This window comes from Hyperolius riggenbachi, chromosome 11, assembly GCF_040937935.1.
Source record: "Hyperolius riggenbachi isolate aHypRig1 chromosome 11, aHypRig1.pri, whole genome shotgun sequence".
Classification (NCBI taxonomy): Eukaryota; Metazoa; Chordata; class Amphibia; order Anura; family Hyperoliidae; genus Hyperolius; species Hyperolius riggenbachi.
The window spans coordinates 7,655,703-7,675,694 of NC_090656.1; the positions used below are offsets into that span (position 1 = coordinate 7,655,703).

Genomic DNA, 19,992 nt, shown 5'->3' on the forward strand with positions numbered 1-19,992 from the left:
GCTATAGGCCTGCTATACACCATTGGCTCTGTAACATGTATAAGCTATAGGCCGGCTATACACCAGCGGCTCTGTAACATGTGTAAGCTATAGGCCTGCTATACACCATTGGCTCTGTAACATGTGAAAGCTATAGGCCTGCTATACACCATTGGCTCTGTAACATGTATAAGCTATAGGCCGGCTATACACCAGCGGCTCTGGATGTGAGCCTGGCTTCAGGTGCATAAAGAGGTGATTTGCATAATCAGCAGTGATGCATCATGGGAAACCTGAGTTGCTCACTTAAATGATCGCAAATACCTTCTGTTATACTCAGTGTGGCTGGTCAGTAAGGGGTCTTTTTGCTCTCTTTTAGCCCCTTATACCTTCTTAGTGTTTCTGGGTCACCCCGAGCTGTCTGGCTATTCTGTACTGTTAAGGACTGAAAACCCCTCTTGCTAAGAAGCAATGCTGAATATAATGCTGTTCAGCGTGGATATTGTTTTTGAGCTGTAATAACGCTGTAGCCTTCTCCGCCTCGCTTACACACTGCGTCATGTACTGTGCGGCTCGGCTATGTGATAAGACCATCTGTCCGGGGAAGAATAAGCCAATATTATCATCATTTTCCATTACACTTAATGGACAAATCCTGTGCACAGGCAATCCCCGGATGTACAGCAATAGATGCGTGGGTGGTACAGCACAAACCACATTTCAGGCCAGCGCAGCGCGGGTACGACGACACTGCTTTGATTTTCTATGCTAAAATGAAAACCATCAAAAGAGTTAAATTGTACAAGAGACTATGTCAAATAAAAGTTTTATACCTACCTGGGGCTTCCTCCAGCCCCAACCGCACAGATCGCTCCCACGCCGCCGTCCTCCGATATCTCTATCGCTGGTACCGGGTCCCGTAACTTCGGCCAGTCTGCGTAAGAGAAGTACGCCCTCTACGTATCTCTCCGATGGCTGCTGCAGAGATACATAAAGAGGGCACTTCTCTTACGTCAGAAGTAACGGGACCCGGCACCAGAGCTGGAGAAGGCGGAGGACGGCGGCGTGGGAGTGATCAGAGCGGATGGGGCCGGAGGAAGCACCAGGTAGGTATAAAACTTATTTGATATCATCTCTCGTTTCCTTTAAAGAGGATCTGTTGTAAAACTAACATAATGAATAAAATAGCTTATTTTTACAATATTAATTTTTGAATCATTTAGTCAGTGTTTGCCCGTTGGAAAATCATTCCTATGTAGCAGATAGGGGAAAGCACAGCACTAGATGCAGGCAAGATGGGGTCAGACACCTATATCTTTGAACAAATCTCTTATTACACAGGTTTTATAATACCATTAAATCCTCTACTACACATAGGCCTCTCAAATATCCCTAAAGAATCTCGCCTAAAAGACAACTTTACTTACGGTAACGTCTTTTCCAGTAGTCAGAAGGACAGCACCCCTGGATGAGACTTGTCTCCCTCCCAATCGTGGACAGGAACTGCAAAAGAAAGATTTGCATAACAAATAGGCAGCCATATATAAGCTACAAGCTTACCCTCAGTACTTCAGTTAATACAAAAGATGACACGGACCGGTATAAATGCCTACTTACATAATTATTATTCCACCCAAAAATAGGGCGGGTTGCAGGGGTGCTGTCCTTCTGACTACTGGAAAAGACGTTACCGTAAGTAAAGTTGTCTTTCCCAGAACGTCATTGGACAGCACCCCTGGATGAGACGATGTACCAGATATGAGATCTAGGGCGGGACCACTGCCTGCAGTACTTTTCTTCCAAAAGATAAATCTGCTGCGGCTGAGATGTTTAGGCGATAATGCCTCACAAAGGTATTGTGACTTGACCAGGTAGCAGCTCTGCATATCTGTTCTATTGATGCCCCTGACCTCTCTGCCCAGGAAGTCGATATTCCTCTTGTAGAATGAGCTCTAATTGAAGACCCTAACTGCTTCCCTTGAGCTTGATATGCCAATGTAATAGCCTGTCTGATCCATCGTGCTAGAGTCGTTTTGGACGCCTTGTTGCCTCTTTGTTTCCCAGCAAATAGAATGAACATTGCGTCAGTTTTTCTCCATGGACCTGTTCTCTCCATATATTGTATAAGACATCTCCTCACATCCAGGCAATGAAGTCTCTTTTCCTTGTCATTGTTAGGATTCTCACAAAAGGAAGGAAGGAAGATTTCTTGATTCCTGTGAAATGAGGAAACAACCTTTGGTAGAAACGCTGCATCCGTGCGTAACGTAATTCTATCTTCAGAAATGACGCAGTAGGGCTCTTTAATAGACAATGCCTGTAATTCACCTATTCTTCTAGCTGAAGTAATAGCTAGCAGGAAAATGGTTTTTAGAGTAAGAAATTTATCCGAAATCTGTGATAATGGTTCAAAAGGGGCTTCACATAACCCCTGTAAGACAGTATTTAAATCCCATGAGGGTATTCTGGACCTGATTGCTGGTTTCAGTCTCTTTAAAGCTTGGAAGAATCTTAAAATTAGATTTTCTTCTGCCAGCCGTCTTTCTAGAAATACGCTTAGAGCAGATACCTGTACCTTCAGAGTGCTTATACTAAGCCCCTTCTTGTATCCACACTGAAGAAATTCTAATACGGATTTAAGTGATGTATTGTCACAAGATCTTTCCGAGCACCATTCGTTAAACACTCTCCAGGCCTTTTGGTATATTACTCGAGTCACCTTCTTCCTACTCTGTATCAAAGTTTCTGATAATTCGTCTGAAAAGCCTTTGGACTTCAGGATGCCCCATTCAGCTTCCAGGCTGAAAGGTGAAGGCTGTTTAAACTCGGATGCCACACTGGACCCTGGGACAACAAGTGAGGTATGGGAGGAAAGACTATCGGATCTGTAACCGCTAGTGTTCTTAGTGACGTGAACCATGGTCTCTTTGGCCATAGTGGAGCTATCAGGATTACTCGAGCCTTGTCCTGAATAATCTTTTTTATTACTCGTGGTAGCAATGGTATTGGAGGAAATGCATACATCAGTAACTCTCCCCAATTGATCGAGAAGGCGTCTACTTTCCAAGGTAGGTCCTCTGGAAACAGGGCACAAAATTGTTGACATTTCGCATTCGCTCTCCTTGCAAATAGGTCTACTTCTGGGCAACCCCATTGTAACGTCACTTGCTGAAAAACTTCCAGATCTAGTGACCACTCGTTCGAGTCTAACTTCCTCCTGCTGAGGTAGTCCGCCAAGTGGTTTGAGGTTCCCTTTAAATGTATCGCAGTTAATGATAAAAGATTTCTCTCCGACCAGAATAGGATCTTTGCCGTCTTTTCCCATAAGGATTGACTCCTCGTGCCCCCTTGCCTGTTCAGGAAAGCTACAACGCTCCTGTTGTCTGTTCTTATTCTGACATGAGAATTCTCTATTAGGGGGCCGAAATGTAGTAAGGCTTGCCATACTGCTTGCAACTCTCTGTTGTTCGATGACTGTGACCTTATTGTCATATTCCATGATCCTTGAGCCGGCAGAGAATTGAAGTGGGCTCCCCAACCCCACAAACTGGCATCGGTTGTGATTGTATTCTGTTGTGGATAATTCCATAGATGACCTGGAGATAGATGATCCAGACGTTGCCACCAGATAAGGGAAGTCTTTACACTTTGTGGAATGATGATCTTCTTGTCTAGAGTCACCAGAGACCTGTTCCAAGATTTCAAAATCCATATTTGTAGAAATCTCGCATGGAACTGTCCCCACTGGATCGCCGGAAAGGCAGAGGTTAGAAGTCCTAGAAGAGCCATGGCTTTTCTTAGCGATATGCTTCTTAATTTCTGAAATGAGAAAATACTATTAAAAATAGCAATGATCTTCCTATCAGGTAACAACAGTTTCTCTTCTCTGGTAGAAATATTGAAACCCAAAAATTCTAGACACTGGGAAGGAATCAGAGCAGACTTTTCCCAATTAATTAACCAACCTAACTCCTGGAGGACGCCCAGAGTTATAAAAAGCTGATCATTAACGGATTTTTCAGAAGAACCCCATAATAAAAAATCATCAAGGTAACCGACAATATTAACGTGTCTTAACCTGAGAAGAGCTAATACTTCAGACATAACCTTAGTAAATAGCCATGGGGCAGACGATAGTCCGAAAGGCAAGGCATTAAATTGAAAATGTCTTACCTCTCCTTCCATCCACACGGCAAACCTCAGGTATTGTTGGCAGGATAAATGGATTGGTAGATGTAGATACGCATCCTTCAGGTCTAGGGATGCCAAAAAATCGTCCTTCTGTAAAAGATGAACCACAGATCGAATATTGTCCATCCTGAATTTCCTGTATTTGACTTTTAGATTCAATTTCTTTAGGTTTAGAATCAATCGATAGGCTCCCTGAGGCTTTTTTACCAGGAAGATTGGGGAGTAGAATCCCTGTTCTCTTTGACATGCTGGAACCTGTCGAATTACTCCTTTCTGAAGAAGAGACTTTACTTCTGACTGGAGGGCTACTAATAAGGCTGGGTCTTTTGGACAAGGTGTTAAGACAAAGTTTTGAGGGGGGAGATGTTCGAACTCTATTCTGTAACCTTCTAATATTATGTTTAGTAACCATTGATTGGTGAATAGTTGTTGCCATATTTCGTAAAAGTTGGTGATTCTCCCCCCCACCGGAATGATGGCGTCATTGTTTGTTTGTCTTTTTAGTATTAGTAGCGGTATTGCGGGGTCCTTGTTGCCTGTAAGGAGCCCATCTTCTACCCCTGGAGGATTTACTATCCGTTTCATTTTTAGCGGGGGCCCGAAATGGCCGTTTATTCTGAAAGGGGCGCTTCTTTGGGAAATTTTTCTTATTATCTGCTGTACGATCTAGTGTATCGTCCAGCTTAGACCCAAACAGAAGATCTCCTTCACAGGGGATACCACAAAGCTTAGATCTGGATGAGTTATCCCCATTCCATGTCTTAACCCATACTCCCCTTCTAGCTGAGTTCACTAGTGCGGTGGTACGGGCTGTTAATTTAACCGTATCGTCTGCTGCATCAACCATAAAATCTGAGGCATTAGTGATTTTAGGAAAGTCATTAAGGATTTCTTCCCTAGACACCCCATTTGCTATTTTATACTGTAATTCTGCCAACCAAGACTTCAGAGATCGACTCACTGCTGTCGATGCTACTGCCGGTTTAAAAGTTAATGAAGCAGACTCCCAAGCCCTACGCAAAACATTATCCATTTTCTTGTCTATTGGGTCTTTAAGGTTTTCGAAATCCTCAAACATAAGGTCTGATTTTCTTGAAACCCTGGAAAAGGACGGATCTAGTTTTGGCGGAGGGCCCCAATAAGCCTGGTCATCAGGAGAAAAAGGATAACGCTTAGATAAAGATTTTGGCCAAAAGGCCCTTTTCTCAGGATTTTGCCACTCTTTCTTGATCAAAGTTTTAAGAGTAGAATGGACCGGGATGAACCTGGATTGGGGGTCCGCCAATCCCTCATACATTTGGTCAAGGGGTGACAAGGGTTTTTGCTCTGATTTAATACCCATTGTTTCATGCATGGATGTCAAAAGATCCTTCATTAATTCTGTAGAAAAAACAAACTTTTGTGGTTTTTCAGTCTTATCCATCTCCTCCCCCTCAGATATTTCATCTAATGCAGAAATTTCTCCCTCAGAAAATTGAGAACCTTCTACCTCACTATCTCTGCTTCTCCTAGCCTGCACAGGAGTACGAGATAAAGGAATTGGAGATAAACCACTGACATTAAGGTTAACAGGAACCTCATTGCTAGGACCAGGCATCTCAGCAGGGCTGGGAGGTACAGTCTGAGAAGAAATGGCAGAATCTTTAATTTCCTTGATGGCTGAAGACATTTCTGACCGCATCCATCCCATCAGATCCTTAAAGATTACTGGTGATTCATCCTTAACCAGTTTGTTTGTACAATCCTGGCACAGCTTTTTTGAGGTAGAGGATGACAAGCGAGAGGAGCAAATGGCACATTTCTTCACAGATTTACTAGATCCACTAGACTGTGTGGAAGATTTGTCAGATTTGTCCTGTTTTCCAGGCTTTTCATGTTTTTCTGGCTAAAAAACATAATAACAAACCAACCATTAGTACCCTCTCTAGTATATATAAAAATACACATATATACACACTGTACAATTTGTACATAAGTACTTGCCAGAGAGGTATCTTGGGCTGGCCTGGCAGACTGCGCAGGAGCTGACCCAGAAGCGTCCTCCATGCTCACTTTAGACAACCAGAGTGAGTCAGGAAACAGATTTAAATAATCATCACATGACACAAAGAAATGCAAACAGCCACCTGAATACTCAGTTCATTAGCATGTTTCTCATTTGCATAAGCCTTTCAAAGGTTAGCCAGCCGCGGCACCTGCCGCTTAATTGCTTAAGCGTATTAGCATAATTATCCCCCTTCTGCGGCACCTGCCGCATGTAAACCGTTACCTTAGCGGATCAGCTGATGCTGATCCGCAATGACCGCCGCGGCCGCCTGCCGCCTGATCTGAGTCACACTGGACGCTGCGCGTGACGACTTCCGGGAAGACCCGGAAGTACCTTCCCAAGCGCGCCTGCGCTATATCTCCGCTGCCTTGCACGGAGAAGCCTCCTCCACGCTGCAGGGCTCCCACTGTCACCTGAATCAGCCTAACTGGAGCCCTGAAAGACGTTGCCCCTGAACACCTGTCAAGGATAGCACTCTGGAGACCTCTCCTCTGCATTCCGTCCGGGACAGGAAACTGAACTGAAGTACTGAGGGTAAGCTAGTAGCTTATATATGGCTGCCTATTTGTTATGCAAATCTTCTTTTGCAGTTCCTGTCCACGATTGGGAGGGAGACAAGTCTCATCCAGGGGTGCTGTCCAATGACGTTCTGGGAAAACTACACATATTCTGTGCGCAACCAGACAGGCCATTTGCAGCAGTTGGAAAGACCCTCTCCCACCAACAATAGATGCTATCAGGTGCATTTTTACTCTCAATTTAGACATGGAACAAAGGCTACGAGGATTTGACCTTATGGTTTAACAAATGATTACACAATTTCACTTGGTTTTAGAGTCTCAGAAATATAGAACTAGAGTCAGTTTTTTTTCCTTTTTCTTTTTATATACATGTATATTTGTTTTTAATTGTTCATAAAAATTACTGCTCTATATGCATTGTTTATATTATTTACCACCATGCATATGACATTAAGTATGTATCACCTTACGAATGTAACAACAAAACGCCAAATCTGCAATGTCTATGCTTATGACACTATTTTTTTTCTAAATATATAAATAAAAATTTGAAGTTTAAAAAAAAAAAAAAAAAAAAAAAAGATGGGGTCAGACTGATGGTGTTTTTCCCCCGAGCATGTGCTGCTCACAGTCTTGTACAAAAGATGCCCTCCAGGATTTTACCCCCATCTACATTCTAAAATTTGGCAGCATCTTTAGTCCTGTATATAATTTAGTCCTGGACATAATTTAAATGGTGTAATAACCGGGACGAATGGGCAAATAAAATTCATGGGTTTTAATTACGGTAGTATGTATTTTAAAACTTTAATGGCCAAAAACGGAAAAATTATTTTTTTCATTTTGTTTGTATTTATTCCTATTGAAGTGAATTAAGGAAATAATTCTTAGCAAAATGTACTACCCAAAGACAGTCTAATTGGTGGCAAAAAACAACAACAATACATACAGCAGATAATTTTGTTGTAATAAGTAGTGATAAAGTTATTGGCGAATGAAAGGGAGGAGTGCTGAAATGTGAAAATTGCTTTTCCTCTGGTACACACCATGTAATTTCCTGTCAGATCGATGGATCAAATCGATTATTTCCGATAGGTCTAATCATGTTTCTGAACGATTTTCCAATCAATTTTGTGCAGTGATCGGGAAAACTATCAGAAAATCCATTGGAAAACTGATTGGACCTGTCGGAAATTATCAATTCGATTGTTGATCTGATGGGGAATTGCATGGTGTACACACATAAAAAATATATTTATTTGCACACAAACTTCTGAACTTACTTGGACTGCACAGCGTTGCTTTGTACGACGGGGGAAGCAGATCCTGAACTGATTGGGCTGGAATTTGGTGCTGAAAAGGCAAAACAATTAAAGAATAAAAATAAACAAGCAGCAAGTCTGGTCATATGAGTCACCCAGGCCGCCTTTGAGAACGGACCTTGCTACAGGACAACGGAGAGTGACTGAGGGGAGTGGTAAGTATCTACACACACGCACCACTTAAAATTTTAATCAAGTCCGATTGCGTTTATCTGATAGCTAGGGTGATTCTTCACTGAAAATTGTACAATTAGTGTCAGGAACCGCCCTCATTCCCATCACCATCACATGGGTCTACCTGCTCACAGTGTCAGATACCCCTCTCATTATTAGCATGGTGGCGTAGTGGTTATCGCTCTCGCCTTGCAGCGCTGGGTCCCCGGCACGCATCCCAGCCAGGTCAACATCTGCAAGGAGTTTGTATGTTCTCCCTGTGTCTGTGTGGGTTTTCCCCGGGCACTCCGGTTTCCTCCCACATCCCAAACACATACAGATAAGTTAACTGGCTTCCTCTTAAATTTCCCCTAGACTACGATACATACACTACAGGATGCATACATAGACATAGGACTATGGCAGGGATTAGATTGTGAGCCCCACTCTGGGGCAGTCAGTGACAAGACAATATATACTCTGTACAGCGCTGCGGAAGATGTCGGCGCTATATAAATACTAAATAATAATAACAAATAATCAACCTGGTTTGCATATAGAATGGACAATGAAACAATATTATAGATAGCCAGTTGCAGTGTCTGAGCACAGAGAAATATACAGGGGTATAAATATACTTGTGAAACATCCAGTCTAACAATACGTAATTACAGCAAGTATAATAATCTGAACATTTGTATAGCGCTTTTCTCTCTTTTTGGACCCAAAGCGCTCAGTTATACACAAACAAGATTACAGCAGTGAATGCAGTTAGTGTGTACAATTGTACAATCATGCAATTTGTATGCATGTGGAACTCAAAATGAAGAAGTCGTCTTTCAGCTTTAGAGCAACCCAAAAAAATTGCATTCTAATGAAAAAAAGCACAAAAAGCCCCAGAAAACATCCATATAAGAAAGAAATAGGGTGTCACCGGTTACCCTGGCGAGCATCTTCAACTAAGGGGACCTCGGAGCTGCGGTGAGGGACAGATGCTGCCAGGGGCTGAGGAAACCCCGGGTACCTAGCCCTCATTTTCTATATATTGCCTGATGATTCCTTTAAGGTTCCCCTGCATTACTCAACTTGGAGGTCGATCAACCATAGGATTCCATAATTATTATTGATTAAAACTTGGCGTCGCCAAAAGCATGCCCAATAATCAATGCTACCTATTTCGGGCCAAAATTGGTCACATTTATCTATCAGACATGCTAGTAAAACTCAGGCAGACGTGCAGGTGAGTGGCGGTAACAGCATGAGATATCGGGACGAGCAATGAACACGACGGACCCCCGGTGCTGCCCCCCTAATGTGAATGCATTTATACTCTACCTCTCTGCTGTTGCCCCTCTGCAGTGCCCAACCATCTTCCGCTTCCTCCATTTGTGCCTCGCGCTGCCGGAGTTGGCCTTACAAGGCTGATTCTCTAGAGGTTTCCTGCTAAAATCGATCAGGAAACGGCCTGCAGTTTATGTTGGCCAACAGATCTCTCTCCAATCAGAATCGAGAAGAGACAGAACCGTCTCTTGTATATTTCTCCGCACTTATCCTTAAAGGACAACTCTAGTGAGAAGTCGTATGGAGGCTGCCATATTTACTTCCTTTTAAACAATACCAGTTGCCTGGCAGCCCTGCTGGTCTATTTGGCCGCAGTAGTGTCTGAATCACACCAGAAACCAGCATGCAGCTAATCAGAGTCAGATCTGGCAATAATGTCAGAAACAGCTGATCTGCTGTTTGCTTGTTCAGGGGCTGCGGCTAATAGTATTAGAGGCAAAGGATCAGCAGGGCTGCCAGGTAACTGGTATTGCTTAAAAGGAAATTAATATGGCATCCTCCATATCCCTCTCACTTCAGATGTCCTTTAAATGAATAAAAGTACTTTGTTCAGCATTGAAATCTGTTGTGTGCGTTCTGTTTATATTTATATTAGACACCTCTATCATCCCCATCACAACTAGAATGATCTACCTGCACACAGTGCCAGACACCACCCTCTTCTCTCTACTCTGCCACCAATTATTACTGTCATCTGTCTCAAATGAAAATGCTGCCAGTCACAAATGTCATCCACCCCAGCAAGTAAGTAGTTAAAATGTCAGAACCGACAGGTTTTGGACTAGTCCATCTCCTCATGGGGGGGGGGGGGGTATCAGGGTTTTCTCTGTTTTAAAAAGCATTTCCTGAGCGGCAGTTGCTGAATCTAACTGCCAGAATAGTGTGCAAGTGAGTAGGGAGGCTGGCTGGTAGGTTACTGTTTTGGCAGTTAAACTGCTGTTCAGGAAATGCTTTTGAAAACTAAGAAAACACTGAGAATCCCCCATGAGGAGATAAACTAGTCCAAAACCTGTCGGTTCTGTCAGATTTTAACTGCTTAATTTTTTTCGCTGGAGTGGCCCTTAAAATACATGATTGTTGCGCAACTGTCGGTTTTGAGTGCAAGATAAAGAAAACCTACATTTCTTCCGCACCCGTCTCGGTATCTCCTGTGAGGCTGCTGACCCGACATCTGCCGCTACATTCTGCGGGGCGGAGAGGAGGAGCTGACGGATTCTGGTGTTCTGAAACGACAAAGTCACACATTAGGGTACTCCGGTCACTGGGGGCGGAGGGCCGGAGGGTCTTCAGAATGGAGGCAATGTATGAAATGATATACTGAAGTTAAAGTGGTCTAAAACTTTGCTCTAAAAGATTATTTACACCCTTAAACCTACTAACAGAAAAAAATGTAGCAGAACAGCATTCAAACAGTTAAACACAGCACTTTGTTTTGCAGTGGAAAGTCCCTTCAGCTTAGGATCCACAAGAGGAGATAACATTATCTTTTGTTTACATTCCTCAGTTGTTATAATTAGTTACACAGCCAGCCACGCGCAGAAGGAACTGCTGGGGAGCTGATAAACAGAGACATATATAAATATAGCATCTACCTAGTGATAATTTCTCATATTAAAATCTATGACTAAAATGCAACGGCAGCTTTCAGCGCAGATAAACTGTACTTCGGGGCCTTTCAATTTGTAAACATGCAATATTACTTGTGCACAAAAGCAAATATAATAACTGTATGGATAATAAAGTAGAAAAACACATTTTCATTGAATGTTATGTGAGTTTCAGATCACTACAGGGCCTCCTTACTGCATTCCACTATATGTCACTACAGGGCCTCTTTACTGCATTCTGCTATATGTCACTACAGGGCCTCTTTACTGCATTCTGCTATATGTCACTACAGGGCCTCTTTACTGCATTCCACTATATGTCACTACAGGGCCTCTTTACTGCATTCTGCTATATGTCACTACAAGGCCTCTTTACTGCATTCTGCTATATGTCACTACAGGGCCTCTTTACTGCATTCTGCTCTATGTCACTACAGGGCCTCTTTACTGCATTCTGCTCTATGTCACTACAGGGCCTCTTTACTGCATTCTGCTCTATGTCACTACAAGGCCTCTTTACTGCATTCTGCTATATGTCACTACAGGGCCTCTTTACTGCATTCTGCTCTATGTCACTACAAGGCCTCTTTACTGCATTCCGCTATATGTTACTACAGGGCCTCTTTACTGCATTCTGCTATATGTCACTACAGGGCCTCTTTACTGCATTCTGCTCTATGTCACTACAGGGCCTCTTTACTGCATTCTGCTATATGTCACTACAGGGCCTCTATACTGCATTCTGTTATATGTCACTACAGGTCCTCTTTACTGCATTCTGCTATATGTCACTACAGGGCCTCTTTACTGCATTCTGCTATATGTCACTACAGGGCCTCTTTACTGCATTCTGCTATATGTCACTACAGGGCCTCTTTACTGCATTCTACTATATGTCACTACAGGGCCTCTTTACTGCATTCTGATATATGTCACTACAGGGCCTCTTTACTGCATTCTGATATATGTCACTACAGGGCCTCTTTACTGCATTCTGCTATATGTCACTACAGGGCCTCTTTACTGCATTCTGCTATATGTCACTACAGGGCCTCCTTACTGCATTCTGCTATATGTCATTACAGGGCCTCCTTACTGCATTCTGCTATATGTCACTACAGGGCCTCTTTACTGCATTCTGCTATCTGTCACTACAGGGCCTCTTTACTGCATTCTGCTATATGTCACTACAGGGCCTCCTTACTGCATTCTGCTATATGTCACTACAGGGCCCCTTTACTGCATTCTGCTACATGTCACTACAGGGCCTCTTTACTGCATTCTGCTATATGTCACTACAGGGCCTCTTTACTGCATTCTGCTATGTCACTACAGGGCCTCTTTACTGCATTCTGATATATGTCACTACAGGGCCTCTTTACTGCATTCTGATATATGTCACTACAGGGCCTCTTTACTGCATTCTGCTATATGTCACTACAGGGCCTCTTTACTGCATTCTGCTATATGTCACTACAGGGCCTCCTTACTGCATTCTGCTATATGTCACTACAAGGCCTCTTTACTGCATTCTGTTATATGTCACTACAGGGCCTCTTTACTGCATTCTGCGATATGTCACTTCAGGGCCTCTTTACTGCATTCTGCTATATGTCACTACAGGGCCTCTTTACTGCATTCTGCTATATGTCACTACAGGGCCTCTTTACAGCATTCTGCTATATGTCACTACAGGGCCTCTTTACTGCATTCTACTATATGTCACTACAGGGCCTCTTTACTGCATTCTACTATATGTCACTACAGGGCCTCTTTACTGCATTCTGCTATATGTCACTACAGGGCCTCTTTACTGCATTCTGTTATTTGTCATTACAGGGCCTCCTTACTGCATTCTGCTATCTGTCACTACAGGGCCTCTTTACTGCATTTCACTATATGTCACTACAGGGCCTCTTTACTGCATTCTGCTATATGTCACTACAGGGCCCCTTTACTGCATTCTGCTACATGTCACTACAGGGCCTCTTTACTGCATTCTGCTATATGTCACTACAGGGCCGCTTTACTGCATTCTGCTATATATCACTACAGGGCCTCTTTACTGCATTCTGCTATATGTCACTACAAGGCCTCTTTACTGCATTCTGTTATTTGTCACTACAGGGCCTCTTTACTGCATTCTGCGATATGTCACTTCAGGGCCCCTTTACTGCATTCTGCTATATGTCACTACAGGGCCTTTTTACTGCATTCTGCTATATGTCACTACAGGGCCTCCTTACTGCATTCTGCTATATGTCACTACAGGGCCTCCTTACTGCATTCCACTATATGTCACTACAGGGCCTCTTTACTGCATTCTGCTATATGTCACTACAGGGCCTCTTTACTGCATTCTGCAATATGTCACTACAGGGCCTCTTTACTGCATTCTGCAATATGTCACTACAGGGCCTCTTTACTGCATTCTGCAATATGTCACTACAGGGCCTCTTTACTGCATTCTGCTATAGGTCACTACAGGGCTTCTTTACTGCATTCTGCTATATGTCACTACAGGGCCTCTTTACTGCATTCTGCTATAGGTCACTACAGGGCTTCTTTACTGCATTCTGCTATATGTCACTACAGGGCCTCTTTACTGCATTCTGCTATATGTCACTACAAGGCCTCTTTACTGCATTCTGTTATATGTCACTACAGGGCCTCTTTACTGCATTCTGCGATATGTCACTTCAGGGCCTCTTTACTGCATTCTGCTATCTGTCACTACAGGGCCTCTTTACTGCATTCTGCTATATGTCACTACAGGGCCTCTTTACTGCATTCTGCTATATGTCACTACAGGGCCTCTTTACTGCATTCTGGTATATGTCACTACAAGGCCTCATTACTGCATTCTGTTATATGTCACTACAGGGCCTCTTTACTGCATTCTGCGATATGTCACTTCAGGGCCTCTTTACTGCATTCTGCTATCTGTCACTACAGGGCCTCTTTACTGCATTCTGCTATATGTCACTACAAGGCCTCTTTACTGCATTCTGCTATATGTCACTACAGGGCCCCTTTACTGCATTCTGCTACATGTCACTACAGGGCCTCTTTACTGCATTCTGCTATATCTTACTACAAGGCCTCTTTACTGCATTCTGTTATATGTCACTACAGGGCCTCTTTACTGCATTCTACTATATGTCACTACAGGGCCTCTTTACTGCATTCTACTATATGTCACTACAGGGCCTCTTTACTGCATTCTGCTATATGTCACTACAGGGCCTCTTTACTGCATTCTGCTACATGTCACTACAGGGCCTCTTTACTGCATTCTGCTATATGTCACTACAGGGCCGCTTTACTGCATTCTGCTATATGTCACTACAGGGCCTCTTTACTGCATTCTGCTATATGTCACTACAAGGCCTCTTTACTGCATTCTGTTATTTGTCACTACAGGGCCTCTTTACTGCATTCTGCGATATGTCACTTCAGGGCCTCTTTACTGCATTGTGCTATATGTCACTACAGGGCCTCTTTACTGCATTCTGCTATATGTCACTACAGGGCCTCTTTACTGCATTCTGCTATATGTCACTACAGGGCCTCTTTACTGCATTCTGCTATATGTCACTACAGGGCCTCTTTACTGCATTCTGCTATATGTCACTACAGGGCCTCTTTACTGCATTCTGCTATATGTCACTACAGGGCCTCCTTACTGCATTCTGCTATATGTCACTACAGGGCCTCCTTACTGCATTCCACTATATGTCACTACAGGGCCTCTTTACTGCATTCTGCTATATATCACTACAGGGCCTCCTTACTGAATTCTGTTATATGTCACTACAGGGCCTCCATACTGCATTCCACTATATGTCACTACAGGGCCTCTTTACTGCATATTCTGCAATATGTCACTACAGGGCCTCTTTACTGCATTCCACTATATGTCACTACAGGGCCCCTTTACTGCATTCTGCTACATGTCACTACAGGGCCTCTTTACTGCATTCTGCTATATGTCACTACAAGGCCTCTTTACTGCATTCTGTTATATGTCACTACAGGGCCTCTTTACTGCATTCTGCGATATGTCACTTCAGGGCCTCTTTACTGCATTCTGTTATATGTCACTACAGGGCCTCTTTACTGCATTCTGCGATATGTCACTTCAGGGCCTCTTTACTGCATTCTGCTATCTGTCACTACAGGGCCTCTTTACTGCATTCTGCTATATGTCACTACAGGACCTCTTTACTGCATTCTGCTATATGTCACTACAGGGCCCCTTTACTGCATTCTGCTACATGTCACTACAGGGCCTCTTTACTGCATTCTGCTATATGTCACTACAGGGCCCCTTTACTGCATTCTGCTACATGTCACTACAGGGCCCCTTTACTGCATTCTGCTATATGTCACTACAGGGCCGCTTTACTGCATTCTGCTATATGTCACTACAGGGCCTCTTTACTGCATTCTGCTATATGTCACTACAAGGCCTCTTTACTGCATTCTGTTATTTGTCACTACAGGGCCTCTTTACTGCATTCTGCGATATGTCACTTCAGGGCCTCTTTACTGCATTGTGCTATATGTCACTACAGGGCCTCTTTACTGCATTCTGCTATATGTCACTACAGGGCCTCTTTACTGCATTCTGCTATATGTCACTACAGGGCCTCTTTACTGCATTCTGCTATATGTCACTACAGGGCCTCTTTACTGCATTCTGCTATATGTCACTACAGGGCCTCTTTACTGCATTCTGCTATATGTCACTACAGGGCCTCCTTACTGCATTCTGCTATATGTCACTACAGGGCCTCCTTACTGCATTCCACTATATGTCACTACAGGGCCTCTTTACTGCATTCTGCTATATATCACTACAGGGCCTCCTTACTGCATTCTGTTATATGTCACTACAGGGCCTCCATACTGCATTCCACTATATGTCACTACAGGGCCTCTTTACTGCATATTCTGCAATATGTCACTACAGGGCCTCTTTACTGCATTCCATTATATGTCACTACAGGGCCCCTTTACTGCATTCTGCTACATGTCACTACAGGGCCTCTTTACTGCATTCTGCTATATGTCACTACAAGGCCTCTTTACTGCATTCTGTTATATGTCACTACAGGGCCTCTTTACTGCATTCTGCGATATGTCACTTCAGGGCCTCTTTACTGCATTCTGTTATATGTCACTACAGGGCCTCTTTACTGCATTCTGCGATATGTCACTTCAGGGCCTCTTTACTGCATTCTGCTATCTGTCACTACAGGGCCTCTTTACTGCATTCTGCTATATGTCACTACAGGACCTCTTTACTGCATTCTGCTATATGTCACTACAGGGCCCCTTTACTGCATTCTGCTACATGTCACTACAGGGCCTCTTTACTGCATTCTGCTATATGTCACTACAAGGCCTCTTTACTGCATTCTGTTATATGTCACTACAGGGCCTCTTTACTGCATTCTGCGATATGTCACTTCAGGGCCTCTTTACTGCATTCTGCTATATGTCACTACAGGGCCTCTTTACTGCATTCTGCTATATGTCACTACAGGGCCTCTTTACTGCATTCTGCTATATGTCACTACAGGGCCTCTTTACTGCATTCTGCTATATGTCACTACAGGGCCTCTTTACTGCATTCTACTATATGTCACTACAGGGCCTCTTTACTGCATTCTACTATATGTCACTACAGGGCCTCTTTACTGCATTCTGCTATATGTCACTACAGGGCCTCCTTACTGCATTCTGCTATATGTCATTACAGGGCCTCCTTACTGCATTCTGCTATATGTCACTACAGGGCCTCTTTACTGCATTCCACTATATGTCACTACAGGGCCTCTTTACTGCATTCTGCTATCTATCACTACAGGGCCTCTTTACTGCATTCCACTATATGTCACTACAGGGCCCCTTTACTGCATTCTGCTACATGTCACTACAGGGCCTCTTTACTGCATTCTGCTATATGTCACTACAGGGCCGCTTTACTGCATTCTGCTATATGTCACTACAGGGCCTCTTTACTGCATTCTGCTATATGTCACTACAAGGCCTCTTTACTGCATTCTGTTATTTGTCACTACAGGGCCTCTTTACTGCATTCTGCGATATGTCACTTCAGGGCCTCTTTACTGCATTGTGCTATATGTCACTACAGGGCCTCTTTACTGCATTCTGCTATATGTCACTACAGGGCCTCTTTACTGCATTCTGCTATATGTCACTACAGGGCCTCTTTACTGCATTCTGCTATATGTCACTACAGGGCCTCTTTACTGCATTCTGCTATATGTCACTACAGGGCCTCTTTACTGCATTCTGCTATATGTCACTACAGGGCCTCTTTACTGCATTCTGCTATATGTCACTACAGGGCCTCCTTACTGCATTCTGCTATATGTCACTACAGGGCCTCCTTACTGCATTCCACTATATGTCACTACAGGGCCTCTTTACTGCATTCTGCTATATATCACTACAGGGCCTCCTTACTGAATTCTGTTATATGTCACTACAGGGCCTCCATACTGCATTCCACTATATGTCACTACAGGGCCTCTTTACTGCATATTCTGCAATATGTCACTACAGGGCCTCTTTACTGCATTCCACTATATGTCACTACAGGGCCTCTTTACTGCATTCTGCTATATGTCACTACAGGGCCTCTTTACTGCATATTCTGCAATATGTCACTACAGGGCCTCTTTACTGCATTCTGCTATATGTCACTACAGGGCCTCTTTACTGCATTCTGCTATATGTCACTACAGGGCCTCTTTACTGCATTCTGCTATATGTCAATACAGGGCCTCTTTACTGCATTCTGCTATATGTCACTACAGGGCCTCCTTACTGCATTCTGCTATATGTCACTACAGGGCCTCCTTACTGCATTCCACTATATGTCACTACAGGGCCTCTTTACTGCATTCTGCTATATGTCACTACAGGGCCTCTTTACTGCATTCTGCTATATGTCACTACAGGGCCTCTTTACTGCATTCTGCTATATGTCACTACAGGTCCTCTTTACTGCATTCTGCTATATGTCACTACAGGGCTTCTTTACTGCATTCTGCTATATGTCACTACAGGGCCTCTTTACTGTATTCTGCTATATGTCACTACAGGGCCTCTTTACTGCATTCTGCTATATGTCACTACAGGGCCTCTTTACTGCATTCTGCTATATGTCACTACAGGGCCTCTTTACTGCATTCTGCTATATGTCACTACAGGGCCTCTTTACTGCATTCTGCTATATGTCACTACAGGGCCTCCTTACTGCATTCTGCTATATGTCACTACAGGGCCTCTTTACTGCATTCTGCTTTACGTCACTACAGGGCCTCTTTACTGCATTCTGCTATATGTCACTACAGGGCCTCTTTACTGCATTCTGCTATATGTCACTACAGGGCCTCTTTACTGCATTCTGCTATATGTCACTACAGGGCCTCTTTACTGCATTCTGCTATATGTCACTACAGGGCCTCTTTACTGCATTCTGCTATATGTCACTACAGGGCCTCTTTACTGCATTCTGCTATATGCCACTACAGGGCCTCTTTACTACATTCTGCTATATGCCACTACAGGGCCTCTTTACTGCATTCTGTTATATGTCACTACAGGGCCTCCATACTGCATTCTGCTATATGTCACTACAGGGCCTCTTTACTGCATTCTGCTATATGTCACTACAGGGCCTCCTTACTGCATTCTGCTATATGTCACTACAGGGCCTCTTTACTGCATTCTGCGATTTGTCACTACAGGGCCTCTTTACTGCATTCTGCAATATGTCACTACAGGGCCTCTTTACTGCATTCTGCTATATGTCACTACAGGGTCTCTTTACTGCATTCTGCTATATGTCACTACAGGGCCTCTTTACTGCATTCTGCTATATGTCACTACAGGGCCTCTTTACTGCATTCTGCTATATGTCACTACAGGGCCTCTTTACTGCATTCTGCTATATGCCACTACAGGGCCTCTTTACTGCATTCTGCTATATGTCACTACAGGGCCTCTTTACTGCATTCTGCTATACGTCACTACAGGGCTTCTTTACTGCATTCTGCTATATGTCACTACAGGGCCTCTTTACTGCATTCTGCTATATGTCACTACAGGGCCTCTTTACTGCATTCTGCTATATGTCACTACAGGGCCTCTTTACTGCATTCTGCTATATGTCACTACAGGGCCTCCTTACTGCATTCTGCTATACGTCACTACAGGGCTTCTTTACTGCATTCTGCTATATGTCACTACAGGGCCTCTTTACTGCATTCTGCTATATGTCACTACAGGGCCTCTTTACTGCATTCTGCTATATGTCACTACAGGGCCTCTTTACTGCATTCTGCTATATGTCACTACAGGGCCTCCTTACTGCATTCTGCTATATGTCACTACAGGGCCTCCTTACTGCATTCCACTATATGTCACTACAGGGCTTCTTTACTGCATTCTGCTATATGTCACTACAGGGCCTCTTTACTGCATTCTGCTCTATGTCACTACAGGGCCTCTTTACTGCATTCTGCTATATGTCACTACAGGGCCTCTTTACTGCATTCTGCGATTTGTCACTACAGGGCCTCTTTACTGCATTCTGCTATATGTCACTACAGGGCCTCTTTACTGCATTCTGCTATATGTCACTACAGGGCCTCTTTACTGCATTCTGCGATTTGTCACTACAGGGCCTCTTTACTGCATTCTGCTATATGTCACTACAGGGCCTCTTTACTGCATTCTGCTATACGTCACTACAGGGCTTCTTTACTGCATTCTGCTATATGTCACTACAG

At 43.6% G+C, this 19,992-nt stretch overlaps 1 protein-coding gene across 3 annotated transcripts in view; it reads right to left on the reverse strand.

Moving 5' to 3' along the window:
* Positions 1–19,992, reverse strand: part of ANKRD27 (ankyrin repeat domain 27) — a 168,001-nt gene that overhangs the window by 4,358 nt on the left and 143,651 nt on the right. For all 3 annotated transcript variants that reach the window (XM_068260687.1, XM_068260686.1, XM_068260688.1), the window contains exons 26-27: positions 10,675–10,777; positions 8,022–8,091 (exon numbers count right to left, since the gene is read on the reverse strand). In XM_068260687.1, the coding sequence (XP_068116788.1) occupies positions 8,022–8,091; positions 10,675–10,777 (173 nt within the window). The remainder of the gene's footprint in view (positions 1–8,021; positions 8,092–10,674; positions 10,778–19,992) is intronic.